Source organism: Chiloscyllium plagiosum, chromosome 7 (assembly GCF_004010195.1).
Source record: "Chiloscyllium plagiosum isolate BGI_BamShark_2017 chromosome 7, ASM401019v2, whole genome shotgun sequence".
NCBI lineage: Eukaryota > Metazoa > Chordata > Chondrichthyes > Orectolobiformes > Hemiscylliidae > Chiloscyllium > Chiloscyllium plagiosum.
The window spans coordinates 116,698,562-116,716,988 of record NC_057716.1 but is presented as its reverse complement, the minus strand read 5'-3'; the positions used below and the strand labels follow the sequence as shown (position 1 = coordinate 116,716,988).

The following is an 18,427-nucleotide window of genomic DNA, read 5'->3' as shown; positions in this document are numbered from 1 at the left end:
CCCCCACCCCATCATCCCCTCTCCTCCCTCTGCCCTCCCCACACCCTCTTTCATTCTGTCAGTCTGTTTGTCCAGTGCGTTCTCCTGCATGTGCTTTCAGCTGCTCAAATAATGTTCTTGTAGCGTCAGCAAAAGGTGGACTTGTAAGGATTTGTTAGATTTCTACTTAAGTTGAATATTTTTTCAGAAAAATCATCTGTGCCTCAGTATCACAGTTAATAAACAGCCTTATTTAAAGTGACCATCACTTTGGCAATTTTGTAATGAATGACAAGAGTTGATGTCTTCACAGAAGAATCGGTCTAACTGTAGTCTGTTTATTCAACTATAATATAGTCGACTTGCTACCACTTCTTCCAATTTTCTGGGTCTATGTGATGGCTGTGTGATGAGTAGTGCATCTCAATTGCTCAATAAGGATGACTCTTCTGTGCAGCAATATTTAAACTGCAGGTACCCCACACTGATTTACAGTTATTACTTGTAAATAATAAAGGGACCAGATAGAATCAGTAGGAAGGCTCTATTCCCCATGGTGGAAAAACCATAACCAGGGGTTTGCTAAGTGGCAAGGCCTTTACGGAGGGCCTTTTGAGGGGAAGAATTTTCACCAGGCATTTGGTGGGAGTCTGGAACTCACAAGCGAAAAGAAGAAATCCCCATGATATTTCAGAAGCCTTAAATCTGAACTTGAAGTGCCATAGAATTATGGAATCCCTACATTGTGGGAGCAGGCCTCTCAGCCCATAGAGTCCACTCCCACCCTCCAAAGAGCATCTCATTCAGACCGATCCTATCCCTATAACCTTGCATTTCCCATGGTCAAACCACCTAGCCTACACATCTTTGGATTGTGGGAGAAAACCAGAGTACCTGGAGGAAACCCAGGCAGACACTGGGGAGAATGTCTGTGTGGAGTTTGCACAGTTGCCTGAGCGTGGAATTGAACCCTATTCCCTGTAAGACAGCAGGGCTAACCACTGAGTCACAGTCATAAACTATGGGACTACAGACCAAAAGATGAGGTGGAGTAACTGCTTGTTGTCCAACATTGATTTGAGTGGGCTGAATCACCGTCTGCTGTGCTGTGCATTTGTGCTCTGATGAATGAAGGGCATTTCTCTCTCACCACATGTCCACATCCTCAATCATTAATCAATTAATTAATCAGTCAGCAGTACTTAAATTTGGAAAAAAAGAGAGATTGATATTCAAAGCTAATTTCTGAGCCCCCCCCCCCTCCCGCCCGCCCTTCGGCACTTATATACACGTGCACACATGCACACACCAAGAGGGGTATCCACCTGCTTTTTATGAACCAATATGTGATGTGTGCACACCCAAGGCCAATGATCCTTGGCAGATGCACAGTCTTGTCTCTTGATAGAACTCACCTAATTTCAGGCAGTATCTACTGTCAATTTTCGAAGTTCAGTTTTTTGCAAATACGTAAATCATTTTGTTTTGATTTGTAAATCACAGGCTTTGATCCCAAACACCAGGATTCAGCTCTACAAGCCTTCACGCTAGATATTGCTGAGACAACAATTCCTGGTGACACTCCACAAAGACTTGCCTTTGACCAGTCAGCCCTCCCGTTACTTCAGAATTCACAGTGCTCAAGGCAATGGTCATCTGCTAAAAGCTCAGTTATAACATTAAGCTCAGATCCTGGGAAGCAAAGAAGCTTTTACAGACAGCGTAATGCTCCCATCTTCACATCCAGTAACAGGCATAAATGTGTGCCCTCTGTTTCTCCCTCTGAATCTGAAGACTCAGGAGGCTCAAGTCCAAGTCCTGTCATCTTCTTGGATGAGGAAGGCTACCAGAAAAGTCTGAAAGCCAACCTGGAACTACCCCAGATTCCGATACTCAAAGATGACATTGAGGACTCGGACTCTGAACTGAGTGAATTCTTCGACAGCTTTGACCAATTTGACGACCTGAGCGAAATGTTAGTGGGCACGGCTACGAACTTGCAGCACGGCTCCGATCCTCAGAATCTACTGCTGAGGAATAACTCTACGGCAAAGCTGCCTTCAGACTTCACCCTGCAACAGTGCCCGACTGCCGCTGCTGCTATGAATCCACAGAGGTTTGACCAGCCAGTCCTCCCTGCCAATGTGAAGAAGCCAACTGCTCGCAAGGCAGAATCGCCCTATAACAACCTATCTGATGTCCCAGATTCCCCTCGGCCAATGAATACCTCAGGAGAAGATAGCAGTCCACTCTTCAGCCCTGTCCATTCTTCAGCCTTCAGCCCCCTTGCTGCTTGTGGGAATTCTGAGGGCTTTGGCAGAGTCGGGGCCTCTGACACTCACATTTATCACGTACTGAACCTAGGAGGGCTTTCCAACACTTCCTCAAATGATGTCAGCAATGTTCCACACTGCATTAAGTGTTCTGTTTTCAAATATCCACAGACCAGTGGCTCTGAGCAGAGAGGAGCAGCTGGATCCACTCAGGATATACACTGGTCAGGTGGATTTGCATATTTGGGAAAGCCAGCTTCCAATGAAAATTCCAACATGAAAGACTCTACACTACCTCAGCAGAAATGTTCAAATGTGCTTAAAGATGGCATTCAACGCATCGCCACGGAACTTGTGGAGAAAAGTCTTGGTGGTGCCTTTAAGGACTTACAAAAGGGTGTTACTTCATGCACGAGTACTCTGTGCCATCTGGCTGCAAGACTGACATCCTCTGTGATTCACATGGCACTACAGGAGATTGGGGCAAGACAAGCCTTTGCACGGAGGCGGACTGCCATCAACTGTCTAGCAGATTATTTGGTTGGTGATGCAATCTCTGGAGCGTTCCAGGAGTTGGAGTTTGTGAAGAAACAGATCTTCAACAATGCTGTTGCCCGGTTTGCCACCGACCTGGCTGAGGAGCTCGTTTTTGAGGGAATCATGGAGGTTTGTCAGTTTTCCCATCCACCGACACCTACATCCATCACAAGCTGGTCACTGGAAGATGAAGCAAAGGTTGTCAGCTGCTATGCAAGAGATTTGTCTGAGTCGGTCCTTCAGGAAGCCTTCATTGAACTGTCTCAAGTGGATGTGACATTCACACCACAAGCAGCCATTAGTATTTCCCTAGATAATATAAAAGATGTTGGAGGTGAAGATGTAACCCAGGCACTAAAGATTGTTAATGATGCAGTCAACGTTAAAGAGGAAACACTGCTTAGACATCCTGAAGGCTGCTACACAGATGCTGTTGCAGGCAAAGACCTTGATGTCTTGCACTCACCAGAGGCAGACTACAAGATAACAAAAGCTTTACTATGGGTTTCTGGCATTCTGAGTTGTGTATCTGTTCCCAGTGTTGTCAAGACGCTTTCGTGCGATTTTTCAGATTCTGCACTGCACTCTTGCTGCCATCGTGTATCGTCCAAAGTGAAACTCGAACAAGCTCCAAAGTCCAGTCTTGCTGGGCCAGGTTCAAAGAGCAGAAAAGTGGATAAAGTGTCACCTGTCAGCTGTGTGCACCAACTGGTAAATCAAGCAAACAGTGCCAACTGCAGTGGGTATGTTTTTTGTGACACCATGAATCTGTGTATGGAGGCTTCAGACTGTGAAACCTCAACGAAAAGTGAAGGCTTGGACACTAATGAGGCTTCTCCTACAATAGACATGAATTGTCAAACAACAGTGGCGATGCTTGATTTTGTGGTCAATAATGCTTTTGATTTAGTGACTGTGTCTAAAGTGGAGTACGAGGTAGAGGAGTATGCTTCTCAGTTAAGTAAAAAAATACTCTTTGAACCTATCTCTGAAAGTCCACCAGTTTCCCAGAAGCACTTTGCTGCACACTTGGCTGAAGCAATTGTGAGGAATTCGGTGGATGAGGTGAAAACAAAAGCCATAATGCCTTATAAAGATGGTGGTTCACAGGCTGGTGATGTCGAAACTAGTCAAGCCCCTGCTGCAAGGCTTCAGGAGATTCCAGAGGGACAGATGCTGGATCAGTTTTCAGTCAGGAAACTTATTTCAGACAGACAGCATCAGGACATGTGCTCTCAGTCACCAGATTTGTTGCGAACCCCTCCTGTGTCACCGAATGAATGTATTCCTGGCAAACATTTGACTATCCCTCAGCATTTTGCACAGGAACTGAAAGGCCACCTAGCAGAAGAGTTTCCTCCCTGTACTCCACCTCCTAGTCCTACTGTGGGTCTCAAGAATTCAGGTGTTGATAGTACAGAAGGTGTCCGTGGTCCTGAGCTGGCAGATAGCTTAATGTCATTGACCGAACATCTTCAAGGTCAAGCCTTGATGTCAACTTTCCAGACACTCTCAGCAGATATAAATGGGCCAAACCAGGAGCTGAGTTTAGGGTTGCTTGGAAAGTCGAGAGCAGGACTTAATAAAGATGGGTTGTTTTCTGAGGAACGTCTTGACCATGTTGAAGGAAGTAGGTCCCCAGAAACACCACCCCCTACACCACAGCAATCATTCCATGGAAAGAGTCTGAGGAGTTTTAGTCGGAAACTTAAAGGAGAGTTAGCTAAAGAGTTCATGCCAGTGACCCCACCTTCTACCCCCCATAACCATTCTGCCCCAAGCATGGCGGTGATGACCCAGGATACTGAGCAAAAGGCCGAGTTTGTGTTGAAGCTAATGAGGTCGCTGTCTGAAGAGGTTCTGGATAATGAGGACGATGAAAATTTTGACTTTGCTGAGAGGCACAGTGAGTCAAGGGAGCAGCCCAGTCCGAGGCGGGAAACCAAGGTTTTGGAGAAAGAAGAACTAAAGTTGGATATTAAGAGACATGCCCTGCATTATGCCAATCAGCTAGCATCGAGTATAGTGTCCATGGCAACTGAAATTGCAGCGATCTGCGTCGAAGATGCCAGCAAGTGCGATGCCAGTAAAATAAGGAGTTTCAGGGTCCCCCCCAGCAGCCTGTGGAGGTCAGCAGCCAGGAGTGAGCTACACACCTGGGGCTCCGGTGCTGAAATTAAATTTCCCGAAGAAGTTGTGGGATCCTTGTGGAGCTACGCTGGCAAAGTTGCTGGAGAGGTCATTCGGGACGCTAAAAAAATTCTCAGCTCAAAGAAGCAGAAGGTGAGAAAGTTCAAGAAGGATGTGGGCCAAGCGGAAAGCAGTGAATCCAGCTATGGAGAACAAGAGCATGTTGGAGGTGAAGGGTTAAATACCTTGGCTGATCATTGGTCCCGGGAGCTTGCAGATTCGGTGCATCACTCACCTTCAGGTAGTGCACCTGGGCTCATGTCGAAGCATTCAAGCTGTGAGAGTGTGACTGATGAGTATGCAGAATACATCATGAGAATGATCAGCAGGGAAGGTGGAAATGGTGAGGTAATAGTGGATCATTATGCCAGTAAACTTGCCTTTAGGACAGTGAAAGTTGGCCTGGAACAAGCAGCCAGGAGGATCAGGCAAAAGTATAAGAGGAGACTGCTCTCCTGCCAACAGTCAAGAGGTGAGGATGGGACGAAGGAACTTTTGAAGTTTCTGACGAGGGAGGACGCCCAAGATGGGGACCTCTGCAGCAGAGGCCATGATCAAAGACTAAGCAGAAAGGACTCCAGAGATTTGACGAGGTTTGCAGAATCAGTTGCTCAAACAATCACTTATGAAGTCACGCAGAAACTGAAGACCGCGTCTGGCCTACATGGCTTACCCAAGTCCCTAACAGATTCTTGCCTGTACGAAAGGTCCCAACTGGAACAGATGGCAGAGGGTCTTATCAAGAAGACATGGACATGCTCAATCAAACCCGTTATCCAGAGGAACAAACGCTTTCACAGTACAGGAAGTTTAGACAACTACAGTCACAGCATCGATAGCACAAATCGAGCTCTTGAACATTATGTGGGGAAAAGTGTGGATAGTGCAGTCCAGCTAAGTATAGCTGATGGTGCTCTCGAAAGCAGGAAACAGAAAGAATGCTTAGCATATGCTGAAAAGTTGACAGAAATGGTTTTAAAATGCTCTCTAACTGATAAAGAGTCACGAAGTTACATTAATAGGTTAAGCTCCCAGACTACTGCCTTGTGCAGCAAAAATGCCACCAGAACGCCATGGCTCAACAGTAAAGCACTTAGCAAGCCAGAGCACTCTGTCCACCGCACAGTTGGAGCTTGCCAGCTAGATGTGCCGAGGATTCACATTGAGTTGGAACAGAGAGGACTTTTTCCAGAGGATTTGATGTCTGTGGCCATTGAAAAAGCCAAGCGAGATCTCAGTAACACCAGCCTGGCAGCAGATAGTGGCATCGGACAGGACGGGGCAAGTTTCACCGAAAGCCTCGCTGCAGAAATAATGACTTCAGCTATGATCAGTGCAAGCCAGTCAATTGTAAGGTAAGCAAAAATTATCCTCCCATCACTTTATCTCGACTCAGGTTGGCAATATTTCCTTTTTTCCTCAATTGTAACATTGTCTTCATCTTTCGGGGAGATTGGGAGGAAATGAACTGGGATGAAAATGTGTTGCTGGAAAAGCACAGCAGGTCAGGCAGCATCCAGGGAACAGGAGAATCGACGTTTCAGGCTTAAGCCATTCTTCAGGAAGGGCTTATGCCCGAAACGTCGATTCTCCTGTTCCCTGGATGCTGCCTGACCTGCTGTGCTTTTCCAGCAACACATTTTCAGCTCTGATCTCCAGCATCTGCAGACCTCACTTTCTCCTCAAGGAAATGAACTGGGAGCACTGTCGATTCCAAAGAATTGGCACCGGTTAACTGATCTTGCCGTCCCAGCTCCCACACTAATCCCACCATTATTACCTCGAGATCTCCATTGTCTCCTCACCCAGGCACAGTGTTATCATCATTCATTGGTGTTGAACAGATGTTGAAAATCCATGAAGTTAGTCAGCCTTTGTCAGAGGTTACAAATATAAGGCTGCCATCATCAGCTGGGATCTTTCATGTTGGCAAGAATCTGAGAGGGATTAGGGTAAGCCATGATGTCAGGTGCTGTCTTCAGTTTCTGTGTGACTTCATAAGCGATTGACTGAGCAACTGATTCTACAAGACTTTATAACATGGCATGTTTTAAAATGTTTCCTTTAATACAACAGTGAGATGCAATGCCCCGAATAGAGGGCTGGTGCGATAATGTTAAACCCTACTAGGAAACAGACCCATTGGATCTGGTAGTCAAGGTGAAAAAGGCCCAAGCTAAAACCTGTAGAACGTCAAGTGACAATATTCACTCTTGACACAGAGGAGGGACAGCTGGTTTTCTGACACAGGCCCACAACAGAGACCGAGAGGGTAGCAAAGATAGCTGCTGCTGTACTAAGTAAAAGCAAAAAAACTATGTGTTAGCCTTCAAGCAGAAGCCAATGAGAGCTGTTACCTTGCTTAAAGAGTTGGAACTTGTGGAGACTTAAGAGACCTAAGGAGTTGCTGGGGGTGGGCCTGACTACTGAATGTCAGGGGATACTGAGAAGACTGAGTGGAATATCATTCTAGAGACAGTCAAAGACTTGTCCTGACATGGCAGGGAGCTCCTTGAACTGAAACTACCAGGCTGTGTATCTGCTGGGAGCATGTTTTCATATCCAAATCGATCTTATAGTGTTATGATTATGTTAATTGGAAATGCCTTTCCTTAGTTTGGAGTATTTGTTGCATGGAAAGAAATGTGTAGATTATGTTGTATTTAGTTTGTTTGTTAAGTCTTAACAGCATGAAAGCTTGGGCAGATCAGAATAATGTGCAAACATCTGATGATGATTTGGAGGAAGTGTGAGAGAAGCATTATTTCACTAGCTCCATTTTACAACAAATCAATCATCTTTTACTCTGGCTGCAGAGTGCTGCAGGGAAATTCACACACGTGTCATGTATTGTCCAGGTCTGCCTGTACTTCATCTCACCTGCTGCTGAAATCCTCAATTATATATTTTTACTTCCTGACTTGCCTATTCCAATATTCTTTTCCATACTTTTCCATTTTTGACATGTTGCCAAACTAGCATGTATTGAGACAAAATAAAACTGCACATGCTGTAATCCAAAATAGACAGGCAGGAGGCTGGAAGAACACAGGCAGCATCAGGAGATGGAGGAGGTCCTGAAGAACGGTTACACCTGAAACGTTGACTTTTCCACCTCCCTGATGCTGCCTGGCTTGCTGTGTTCTTCCAGTCTCCTGCCTGTCTAAACTAGCATGTATTGCTTTTGAGAAGGTGATGGTGAATTGCCACCTTGAACCACTGCTATCATTATTGTAGAGGAACACTCTCAATGATGTTCGAGAGGGCATTCCAGGATTTTGACCCAGTGACTCTGAAGCATCTGCTGCCCTTGTCCTTCAAGGCGGTAGAATTCTTGGGTTTGGAATATGCTGTCAAAGGTACCTTTGTAATTTGCTGCAGTGCTACACACTGCTGCTATGACTCGTCGGTGGTGGAATGTTTGAGTTTTGAAGGCAGTAGTATGGGGTATCAGTCAAGCTGGCTGCTTTATCCAGGATGATGTCAAGTTTCTTGACTTGTTGGATCTGCGCTTATCCCATCACACATCTCACTTGTACCATGTAGGTAGTGGCTTTATTCCTGATGAAGGGCTTTCGCCCGAAACGTCGATTTTGAAGCTCCTTGGATGCTGCCTGAACTGCTGTGCTCTTCTAGCACCACTAATCCAGAATCTGGTTTCCAGCATCTGCAGTCATTGTTTTTACACCGTGTAGATAGTGGACAGACACTGGCCGGTTCTCATTGCCACAGTATGTGGCTGATCCAGTTTAGTTTCTGGTCAGTGCTCACCGCAGGATGTTGATAGTGGGGGATTCAGCTATAATAAAGCTGTTAAATGTCAGGCGTAGATAGTGGATTCTATCTTGTTGGAAATGTTATTTTCTGGCGCGTTTTCTAACACCCCGGCACAGTTTAATAGTTTTAAAAAGTGGTTGTAAGAAAATATAATGTGTGACATTTGGACCAAACGTTGACTAATGCAATCGCAGCTTTGTTGGAATTTTGGTAATGCTATAGGCCTTTATTGGCTTGACAATCATGGTTCATGTATAAACATAACATGAATATTATATGTAAAGTGATAGCTTTCTCAATCCAGCTCTTTAGATAAACCTGTTAAACATACGTCCTTAAATTGATTAGTGAGGTTGCTGCTTGACAGGTAAGATTGCAGCTTATTGCAGCTTGCGTAGATTCGATTTCTTTGGCCAAAGCTTCTGTTGAAGGCTCATCGGCCCAATTTTTGGATACATGCTCTTTCCTTTAAATGAGTGAAAGAAATACTATAGACATGGTTTTATGAGGCCTACAGAGAGACCATTATGTCGAAAGAAAAACTTGACCATCCAACGATGGATTAAGAAGGCTATCCCAAATGTATTCACAGTTTTAAACAAAGGCGAGCTTAACACTGTTTTGTATCAGAAAATTGTGTAAATGTAGTACTCCCTTTACTTCCTATTCTATGCTCATTCACTCTGAGATTCTGAGGGTCATTCGCATCTCCTCCTGGGATCAAATCAAGTCTGCAAATTCACTTAGATTTCTCCTCAGCGTGTAATATTTTCTGGGATATGAGATCCAGCAGAGGGAGAGGCATCTCTTTGGCGCACACACTACAGGCTGGAAACACCCGCCCACACTAAGGAGCAGATTGTGGTGGGCCTGGTGGAGTGCGTAAGGCCCAAACATTACATCACCTTAGTGTTCCCCTCCTTTCCCCCTCCTCAAATTAAACAAAAAAGAGGCAGGTAAAGAAAAGTGCCCCTGCAAAATTTGTTGGTAAAAAACAAGTAGTAAAGCTTTTGCTCAAGAGGCTCCAGAGAGCAGCAACTCAACCAAAAGTCCAGGTAAGCTTGAGCACCGTCTTTTTAAATTTCCTCTTTAGTCTTACAGCAGTTGAGACGGCAGTTAGGGCAATCACATTTTTCTCCTGCAGGATGTGGGAGCTCAGGGAGACTTCTGTCATCCCGGATGACTACACTTGCAGGAAGTGCACCCAGCTGCAGCTCCTGGGAGACAGTGTTAGGGAGCTGGAGCTGGATGCACTCAGGATCATCAGAGATGCTGAGTGCTTTATAGATAAGAGTCCTAGTGACGTGGTCACACCTAAGGTGCAGGCAGAGAGTAGCCTGGATGACTACCAGGAAAGGTAAAGGGAGTAGGCAGAGAGTGCAGGAATCCCCTGTGGCCATACCATTTTGGATACGCCTGGTGGGGGGAATGACCGTTCGGGGAAAGCAGCAGTAGTCAGCTCAGTGGCGCTACAGCTGGCTCTGGGGCACAGTGGGAAAGGGCAAAGGTAAACAGGACCTTAGTGACAGGAGACTGTAGTTATGGAACAGGAGATTCTGTGGCTGCAAAGGGGAATCCAGGATGGTGTGGTGCCAGGGTCAGGATGTGTCTGAGCAGCTGTAGAACATTCTCAAGGGGGAGGGTGAGCAGCCAGAAGTCATTGTGCATGTTGACACAAATGACATCGGTAGAAATAGGAATGAGGTCCTGCGGACTGATTATAGAGAGCTAGGAAAATAATTAAAAGCCAGGACCTCCTCGATGGTGATGTCCAGATTACTTCTGGTGCCATATGCTCGTGAGGGTAAGAACAAGTGGCAAATGAATGTGTGGCTAAATATTGGTGCAGGGGGCAGATCATTGGGATCTTTTCTGGGACGGAGGTGACCTGTTTAGAAGGGACGGTTTGCACCTGAACTGGAGGGAGACCAATATCTTGGCAGCCAGGTTTGCTAGTGCTGCAAGGGTGGCTTTAAACGAGGTTGGCAGGGGGGAGGTGGGATCCTTGACAGCAGGGAGGCAAGTGCAAGGCTGGAAGGAGATACAATGATCAAAAATAGTGATGTGAAGAGACAGGTGAGGCTGGAAAATGATAGGGAGCAGGGAATGCCTGGTTGGTTAAAATGCATCAATTCCAATGCAAAAGGGCTGACAAGTAAAGCCAATGAACACATGGAGTGGATAGATATGCCTGACTGGGATATTACAGCCATTCCAGAAAAATGGCTAAGGGAGGGATCGGACCGGCAGCTTAATGTGCCAGGGTGCAGGTGCTTTAGCTGGGACAGAGGTGGTGGAAAGAGGGGAGTGGGAGTTACATTTTTGATTAAGATGAGTATTGCAGCAGTAATCAAATGAAATAACTGAAGAATCATCTTTGCGGTTGGAGCTAAGAAATAAAAGGGGTTGGTGACGGTGTTGGAGTTGTACTACAAGCCCCCAAATAGTCAGCGGGATTTAGAGGAACAAAAGTGCAGAGAGACTGGGGAGACTGCAGGAGCAATGGGGTTATCGTAGTAGGAGATTTTAATTTTCCTAACTTAAAACTAGGACAGCTGTAGTGTTAAGGGCTTAGTTGGGGTGGAATTCAAGTACATTGAGGGAAGTTTCCACAAGCAATATACAGAGGGTCTACTTGGGAATGAGCAAAACATGACTTGGAAAATGGGGCAGGACAGGTGACGAAGAGGCAGTGGGGGAGCACTTTGGCACAAGTGACCATAGTTCTGTGTCTAACTAAAATAGTTAGAGAGAGGGAAAAACTGGCCTACAGATTTAAATTCTAAATTGGGGCAAGGCGAATTTTGATGGAATTCGTCAGGAGATTGCAGGGGACCTCCGGCAAGTGGGAGGCCATTAAAAGTGAGATAGCTAGAGTTCAAGGTTGATATGTTCCTGTGAGGGTGAAGGGCAAAGTTGGCAGCAATAGGGAACCCTGGATGACAAGAGATATTGAGGCTTTGACCAGAAAAAAGGTGTGGCTTAGGTATAGGCAGCTGGGATCAAGGGAATCCCTGGAGGTATTTTGGGAATACAGGAGTTTCCACAATTCCCTGGCTGTTCTTTGTTTGGCTTGCCCTATAATGGTAGTGTTGTCCCAGTCGAATTCATGTTGCTTGTCGTCTGCTACTAAGGATAGCTGGTCGTGGCTATACAGGAGTTTACTGAAGAACAATATCAGGAGGGCGAAAAGGGACACAAGGTAGCCTTGGCTGAGAAGATTAGGGTGAATCCAAAGAGGTTCTTGTGGTTGTGTTCGCCGAGCTGGAAATTTTTGTTGCAAATGTTTCGTCCCCTGTCTAGGTGACATCCTCAGTGCTTGGGAGCCTCCTGTGAAGCGCTTCTGTGGTGTTTCCTCCGGTGTTTATAGTGGCCTGTCCCTGCCGCTTTTGGTTGTCAGTTTCAGCTGTCCGCTGTGGTGGCCGGTATATTGGGTCCAGGTCTATGTGTTTGTTGTTGGAGTTTGTGGATGCGTGCCATGCTTCTAGGAATTCCCTGGCTGTTCTTTGTTTGGCTTGCCCTATAATGGTAGTGTTGTCCCAGTCGAATTCATGTTGCTTGTCTGCGTGTGTGGCTACTAAGGATAGCTGGTCGTGGCTATACAGGAGTTTACTGAAGAACAATATCAGGAGGGCGAAAAGGGACACAAGGTAGCCTTTGCTGAGAAGATTAGGGTGAATCCAAAGAGGTTCTTGAAGTACATTAAAGGAATAAGAATTGGAGAGAGAATAGGATCCGTCATGGATCAAAGTGGAGATGTAGGTGTAGAACTGCAGGAGGTGGGTGAAGTCTTCAATGAATATTTCTCCTCTGTGTTTGCCATGGGGAAAGACACGAGAACTTGGGGAAGTTAGTGATCATATCTTGGGGACAGTCCATATCACAGTAGAGGAGGTGTTGGACATTTTAGAATGTATGAAAGTAACTAAATCTCCTGGTCCTGACCAGGTAGATCCAAGAACACTACAAAAAGCTACAGAAGAAATTCAGGGTGAGGTCCTGGAAGACTGGAGGATGGTGAATCATGAGTCCTTATTCAAGAAGGGCTGCAAAGAAAAACCTTGGGACTACAGACCAGCAAGCTTAACATCTATGGTGGATAGGTTACTTGGGAAGAACCTGAGAGATCAGATATACATGCATTTAGAAAGACAGCACGGTTTTGTGCGTGGGAGATCTTGCCTCACAAATTTGTTTGAGTTCTTTTATGAAGTGACCAGAAGTTTGACGAGGGCAGGGCTATGCATGTAGTCTGTATGAACTTTAGTACGGCTTTTGATAAGGTTCCATATGGTAAGCTGCTCTGGAAGGTTAGATCGTATGGAATCTAGTGTGAGCTGGCAAATTGGAAACACAATTGGCTTGATAGTAGGAAGCAGAGGGTAATAGTGGAAGGATGCTTGTCGGACTGGATGCCTACGTCGAGTGGAGTGCCTCGGGTTGGTGCTGGGCCCGATGCTGTTTGTTATCTGTATCAATGATTGGGATGAGAATGTACAAGGCATGTTTGGAATGTACAAGGTTAAGTTTGTTGGTGACACTAAAGTAGTCAGTATTGTGGACAGTGAGGAAGGTTCTCAGAAATTGCAGCAGGACTTGATCAGCTGGGGAAGTTGGCCGAGAAATGGTAAATAGAGTTTCATATAGACAAGTGTGAGGTCTCGCATTTTGGAAAGTCAAATTAAGGTAGGAGTTTCATGGTGAATGGTAGGGTCTTAAGGAGTGTAGTAGAACAGAGGGACCTTGGAGTTGAGGTGCATGGTTCTCTGAAAGTGGAGTCACAGGTAGACAGGGCAGTGAAGAAGGCTTTTGGCCCACGGTCAAAGTTATAGGGAGAGGTTGGACAAGCTAGGACTTTTTTCTTTAGAGCATAGGAGATTGAGGGGGATCTTATAGAGGTGTATAAGATCATGAGAAGTATGGATAGGATGAATGTATTCAGTCTTTTTCCCAGGGTTGGGAAATCACAGACTACAGGGGATCTGTTTAAGGTGAGAAAGGAAAGAATAAAAGGGAACCTGAGGGTCAACATGTTTTACACAGAGGGTGGTACACATGTGAAATGAGCTGCCAACGGAAATGGTTGAGGCAGGTACATTAACAACATTTAAAAGGCATTTGGACAAATACATGGATATGAAAGGTTTAGAAGGATATGGGCCCAGTGCAGGGAAATGGGATTAGCTGGATGGACATTTTGATTGGCTTGGATCAGTTTGCATCAAAGGGCCTATCTCTGTGCTGTAGGATTGTATACTCTATTTCTAAGGGGTCTTTCCATTACTTTTTACCTGGATGACTCTTGAACTTGACTTCAGAAACTTCATGACTCTGGACTGCAGCCAGTCATCAAGGTATACAGTATGGAAACAGGCCCTTGGACCCAGTTCAACCATGCCAACCAAGTTTCCCATACTGAGCTAGTCCCATTTGCCTGCATTTGGCCCACATCCCTCGAAACCTTTCCTACCCATGTACCTGTCCAAATGTCTATTAAATGTTGTAATTGTACCCACCTGTGCCACTTCATCTGATAGCTCGTTCCACATACGCACCACCCTCTGGTGTGGATAAAGTTGCCCCTCAGTTCCCTTCGAAATCTTTATCCTTTCACCTTAAACCTTTGCCCTCTAGTTTGGACTCCCCTCCCCAGGGAAATGATTTTGGCTATTCATCTTGTCTATGCCCCTTGTGATCTTGTAAACCTCTATCACCCCTCAGCCTCCTGCACTTTTGGGGAGAAAAAGCCCATATCTATCCTGCCTCTCCTTATAACTCGAATCTTTTAATCTCAGTAACAACCATGTAAATCTTTTTTACACCATTTCTGGTTTGATAACATCTCTCCTATTAGCAGGGCGACCAGAATTGTACACAATACTCCAAATGTGGGCTTAACAATGTCTTGTACAGCTGTAACATAATACTCCTGTACTCCATTTCTGACCACCACTGAACGCTTACATATCAAATAATGTATTCACCACTCTGACTAACTGTGAGGCCACTTTCAAGTCACTTGCAAGTATCTGCATCCCTGGATCCCTCTGTTTGACCACAGTCTCCAGGGCCCTACCATTAAATGTGTAAGTCCTGCTCTGATTTGTCTTACCAAAATGCAGCACCTCGCATATAGCCTCACCGGGCAATTCCTCAGGAATATTCTCTCGTAAGTACTGCCGTGATGCTTTCCCTAATCAAAAACGTCACTTCCCTTCCTCTCTTGCCTCCCCTTCGATCCTTTCTATAGCGTATGTACCCCAGAACATTGAGCTGCCAGTCCTATCCCTTCCTCAGCCATGTTTCTGTAACAGCTGTGATATCCCAGTCCCATGTACCAACATTCCCTGGGTTCATGGAACCTTACCCACCTGACTTTTTGCATTACAATAAATGCAGTTTAATTTATCAGCCTTGGCTCATTCTCTGCAGGCTGTACCCTGTCTTGTCTATTTAACTTATTCTCTTTAATTTCTGTACTAACCTCAACCTTTTCTCTTTTGCCTCACTACTGTTTAGGGTCACACCCCTGCCAAAATAGTTTAAACCCTCCTGAGTAGTTCTTGCAAATCTCATCGCCAAGATATTGGTTTCCCTCCATTTCAGATACAACCTGTTAATCTTGTACAGGTCACCTCTGCCTCAGAAAATATTCCAATGATGCAAAAGTCTGAACCTCTGCCCTCTGCACCAACTGCTCAGCCATGCATTCATCTGCCCTATCTTCCTATTCCTACTCACTAGCACTTGTCACTAGGAGCAATCCAGAGGTTACTACCCTTAAGGTCCTGATCTTTAACCTCCTGCCTAATTCCCTGTATTTGCTCTGCACGACCTCATCCTTTTTCTACCAATGTCATTGCACCAATCTGTACAATGACCTCTGGCTGCTCATGCTTCCCTTTGAGAAATTGCTGCAACCGCTCAAGGCATCCTTGACTCTGGAGGAACTGCACCATCCTATAGTCTTGCTCTAAGAATGCCTGTAGAAATGCCAGTCTGTGCCTCCAACTAGAGAATCCCTATCACAGCTGCTCACTTGGATTTTATCATATCCCGCTTTACACCAGAACCAGCTGTGGTACCAGTGACCTGGCTGCTGCTGCTATTTTCCCCTGAGGGTCTATTTCCCCCACAACAGTATCCGAAGCAGTATGCTTGTTTGTACCTCTGTTGGCAGTTGTCCATCGTCCATCTACCTGAATGAACTTGCAGTGTGACCACCTCCCGAAAGTTACTATATCTAGAGTGTGCTCTCTGTCTCCTGTATGCTCCTTAGTGTGTCCAATTGCACTCTAGCCAAGCCATTCGCTCTGAGAGGAGCTGCAGTTGGGACATGCTTCCTGCAGACATAGTCGCCAGGGACATTCAACTGCTCCCAGATCTCCCACATCTGACTGGAGGTGAATGCTACTCCACTAATTGCCACCTCTGCTCCTTTTAACAGCTGTTTTCTTTTTTGACTGAACCCTTGCTTAAGTAAAGGTACACAATAATAGTTTGGAAATACCCACCAGGACTTCCTCACTAATCAGTTGTTCCTGTTGGTCCCACTCACTTTCTGAATGGTAACATCTGGTCTACTCCAACCCGCACTGAACCTGTGGAAGTAGTAAGAGCAACGGTCACAGCAATGTCTCCCTCCTGCACTTCCCTTAAACTCCCACATTCACCTTAACTCCCAGCATTTCACTCTGTCTCATGCTAAATGACTGGGAAAGGGGGTGGGTTGATGGGTTCCAATAACTGAATGGACCCCCAGTTACCTTCGGCAGAAAAACCTCAGATGGTGGTCTTACCCCACAACATCCTAGTAGCAATTGTCCCAAGGTGTACTGCATCCCTCAGCATGTAGTCTTGGACCTTGGAATGTGCAAGTCTGCAACACCCTATCAAGGTCAACTCCTTGCTCTGGACAATTCCTGTCATCATTCAGGCAGCATCCTTGAACCTATCTGCCTCACTGAAAGTGACCTTGTGGGAGACTTGTAAATTATAGCAAACACTGCTTAACCGTCAATGTGTTGAATGAGGTGAGGGAGGTCCAATGTGCCTTTGTCATGGCTTCTAGTTGTATATTTTTCAGGATATATGTTAAAAGGGATTATTGTACCCACTTTCAGTGAATTACTTGGTTAAGAAATTTCTGTCAGTTGTCCAAATTCACCATTTGTGCTTTAAAAAATCTTGATATTGCCAAAGTACGCTCAAGACTTGCTTCAAATTCACATTCTTCAAAGCCAGATGTGATCATTTGGTACCGAAGAGAGTCTCTGCTAACCTTTGGGTGATGGAAAATTTAAAGCAATGTAAAGTTTTGATCTGTTTTTTGATCTTTCATATGTCAGAGTTCCTGGAACAGAGGTCTCACAGTTGCCAGTATCCAGTTTATCAGAATTTCTTACTGTGTAACGGTTGTAGGTCATACAAGCTGGAACATACAATGGGTACTTTAACATAATCTTTGTTGCTGGATTAGTAATCCAGAGACCTGAGCTGTCGCTTTGGATAGACCAGTTCAGATCTGAGCCTAGCAGCTGGGGCATTCCAATTTAAAGGTGTGTTACTAATCATGCCTATCTAACTGTTAAAACTGATAATGTTCATCAGGAAAGGAAGTCTACTGTCTTTAACTGCTCAGGGCTACACGCAGTCTCAAACTGTCAGCAGTGTGGTTGGCTGGAAATGCTCCAAACTGGCTTAGAAAACCCTTCAGCTGTCTAGAAGACAAAAGGTATTACCTCCTTCAGAGATGGACAATAAATGCTGACCCACATTTTGTGAATAAATGAAAGGGGAGAACATTGTTTGAAACACATTTGAGTAGTACGATTCTAATGGGAAGTCATTAAACCCTTTGAAAATGCACTGGCTTGTTCAATAAGCAATCCATTTCCAGCTCTTGCCCATATTCCTGAATTTATTTCTATAGCTGTTACGTGGTCTGGAGCTGGAAGTGAACACTCTGCGTATTGAAAGTGAAGGACAAATGGCATCTGATTGTGTAGGAAATGAAAGACCTCACAGGAAACAATGGCTTGACTGAGAAGCTGAGTGAAGCAGGACCAACATTTCCCACTCTTGCAAAGCAGTGCCATAAATGTTCAGCAGATCTGGAACTCATAGGTTAGGGTTGGGTGGCATCTGGAAGAAATTGTTACAACGTACTTTTCCTCCCTCTATCATCCAGACGGCCCTCCACTGCACCACCTCCATTCTATGTTCCACTGCTCTAAACCACTCCCCCAGCACAATAAAGACAGAGTCCCCCTTGTCCTTAGCTACCACTCCACCAGTCTCCACATCTTTAAACACTTCAGCCAACTAGTTCCCACTACCAAGAACATTTCCCCCTCCCTACCCCTCTCTGCCTTCCGCAAGGACCGGTCCCTTTGACAGTCCTTGGTTTGCGCCACTCTAGCCCCCTCCCCGAAACCCCCAGGTATCTTCCCCTGCAACCAGAAAAGATGCAAAACTTGTCAGTACACCATCCCCCTCACCTCCGTCCAAGGCCCTGAACAATCCCTCCAGGTGAGACGGAGGTTCACCTGTCTCTCTTCCAACCTAAGTTACTGCATCAGGTGTTCCCAGTGTGGCCTTTATATCAGGGGGACCGAATGTAAATTTAGGGACGGTTGACCGACCATCGCAGCTGGGCCTGCAGGGGCTGA

General features: G+C 45.5%; 1 protein-coding gene across 8 annotated transcripts in view; it reads left to right on the top strand.

Annotated features, from left to right (window-relative positions):
* akap11 (A kinase (PRKA) anchor protein 11) overlaps window positions 1-18,427 on the top strand; it is a 104,597-nt gene that overhangs the window by 47,486 nt on the left and 38,684 nt on the right. For all 8 annotated transcript variants that reach the window (XM_043694429.1, XM_043694438.1, XM_043694432.1 and 5 more), the window contains one exon: window positions 1,483-6,334. In XM_043694429.1, the coding sequence (XP_043550364.1) occupies window positions 1,483-6,334 (4,852 nt within the window). The remainder of the gene's footprint in view (window positions 1-1,482; window positions 6,335-18,427) is intronic.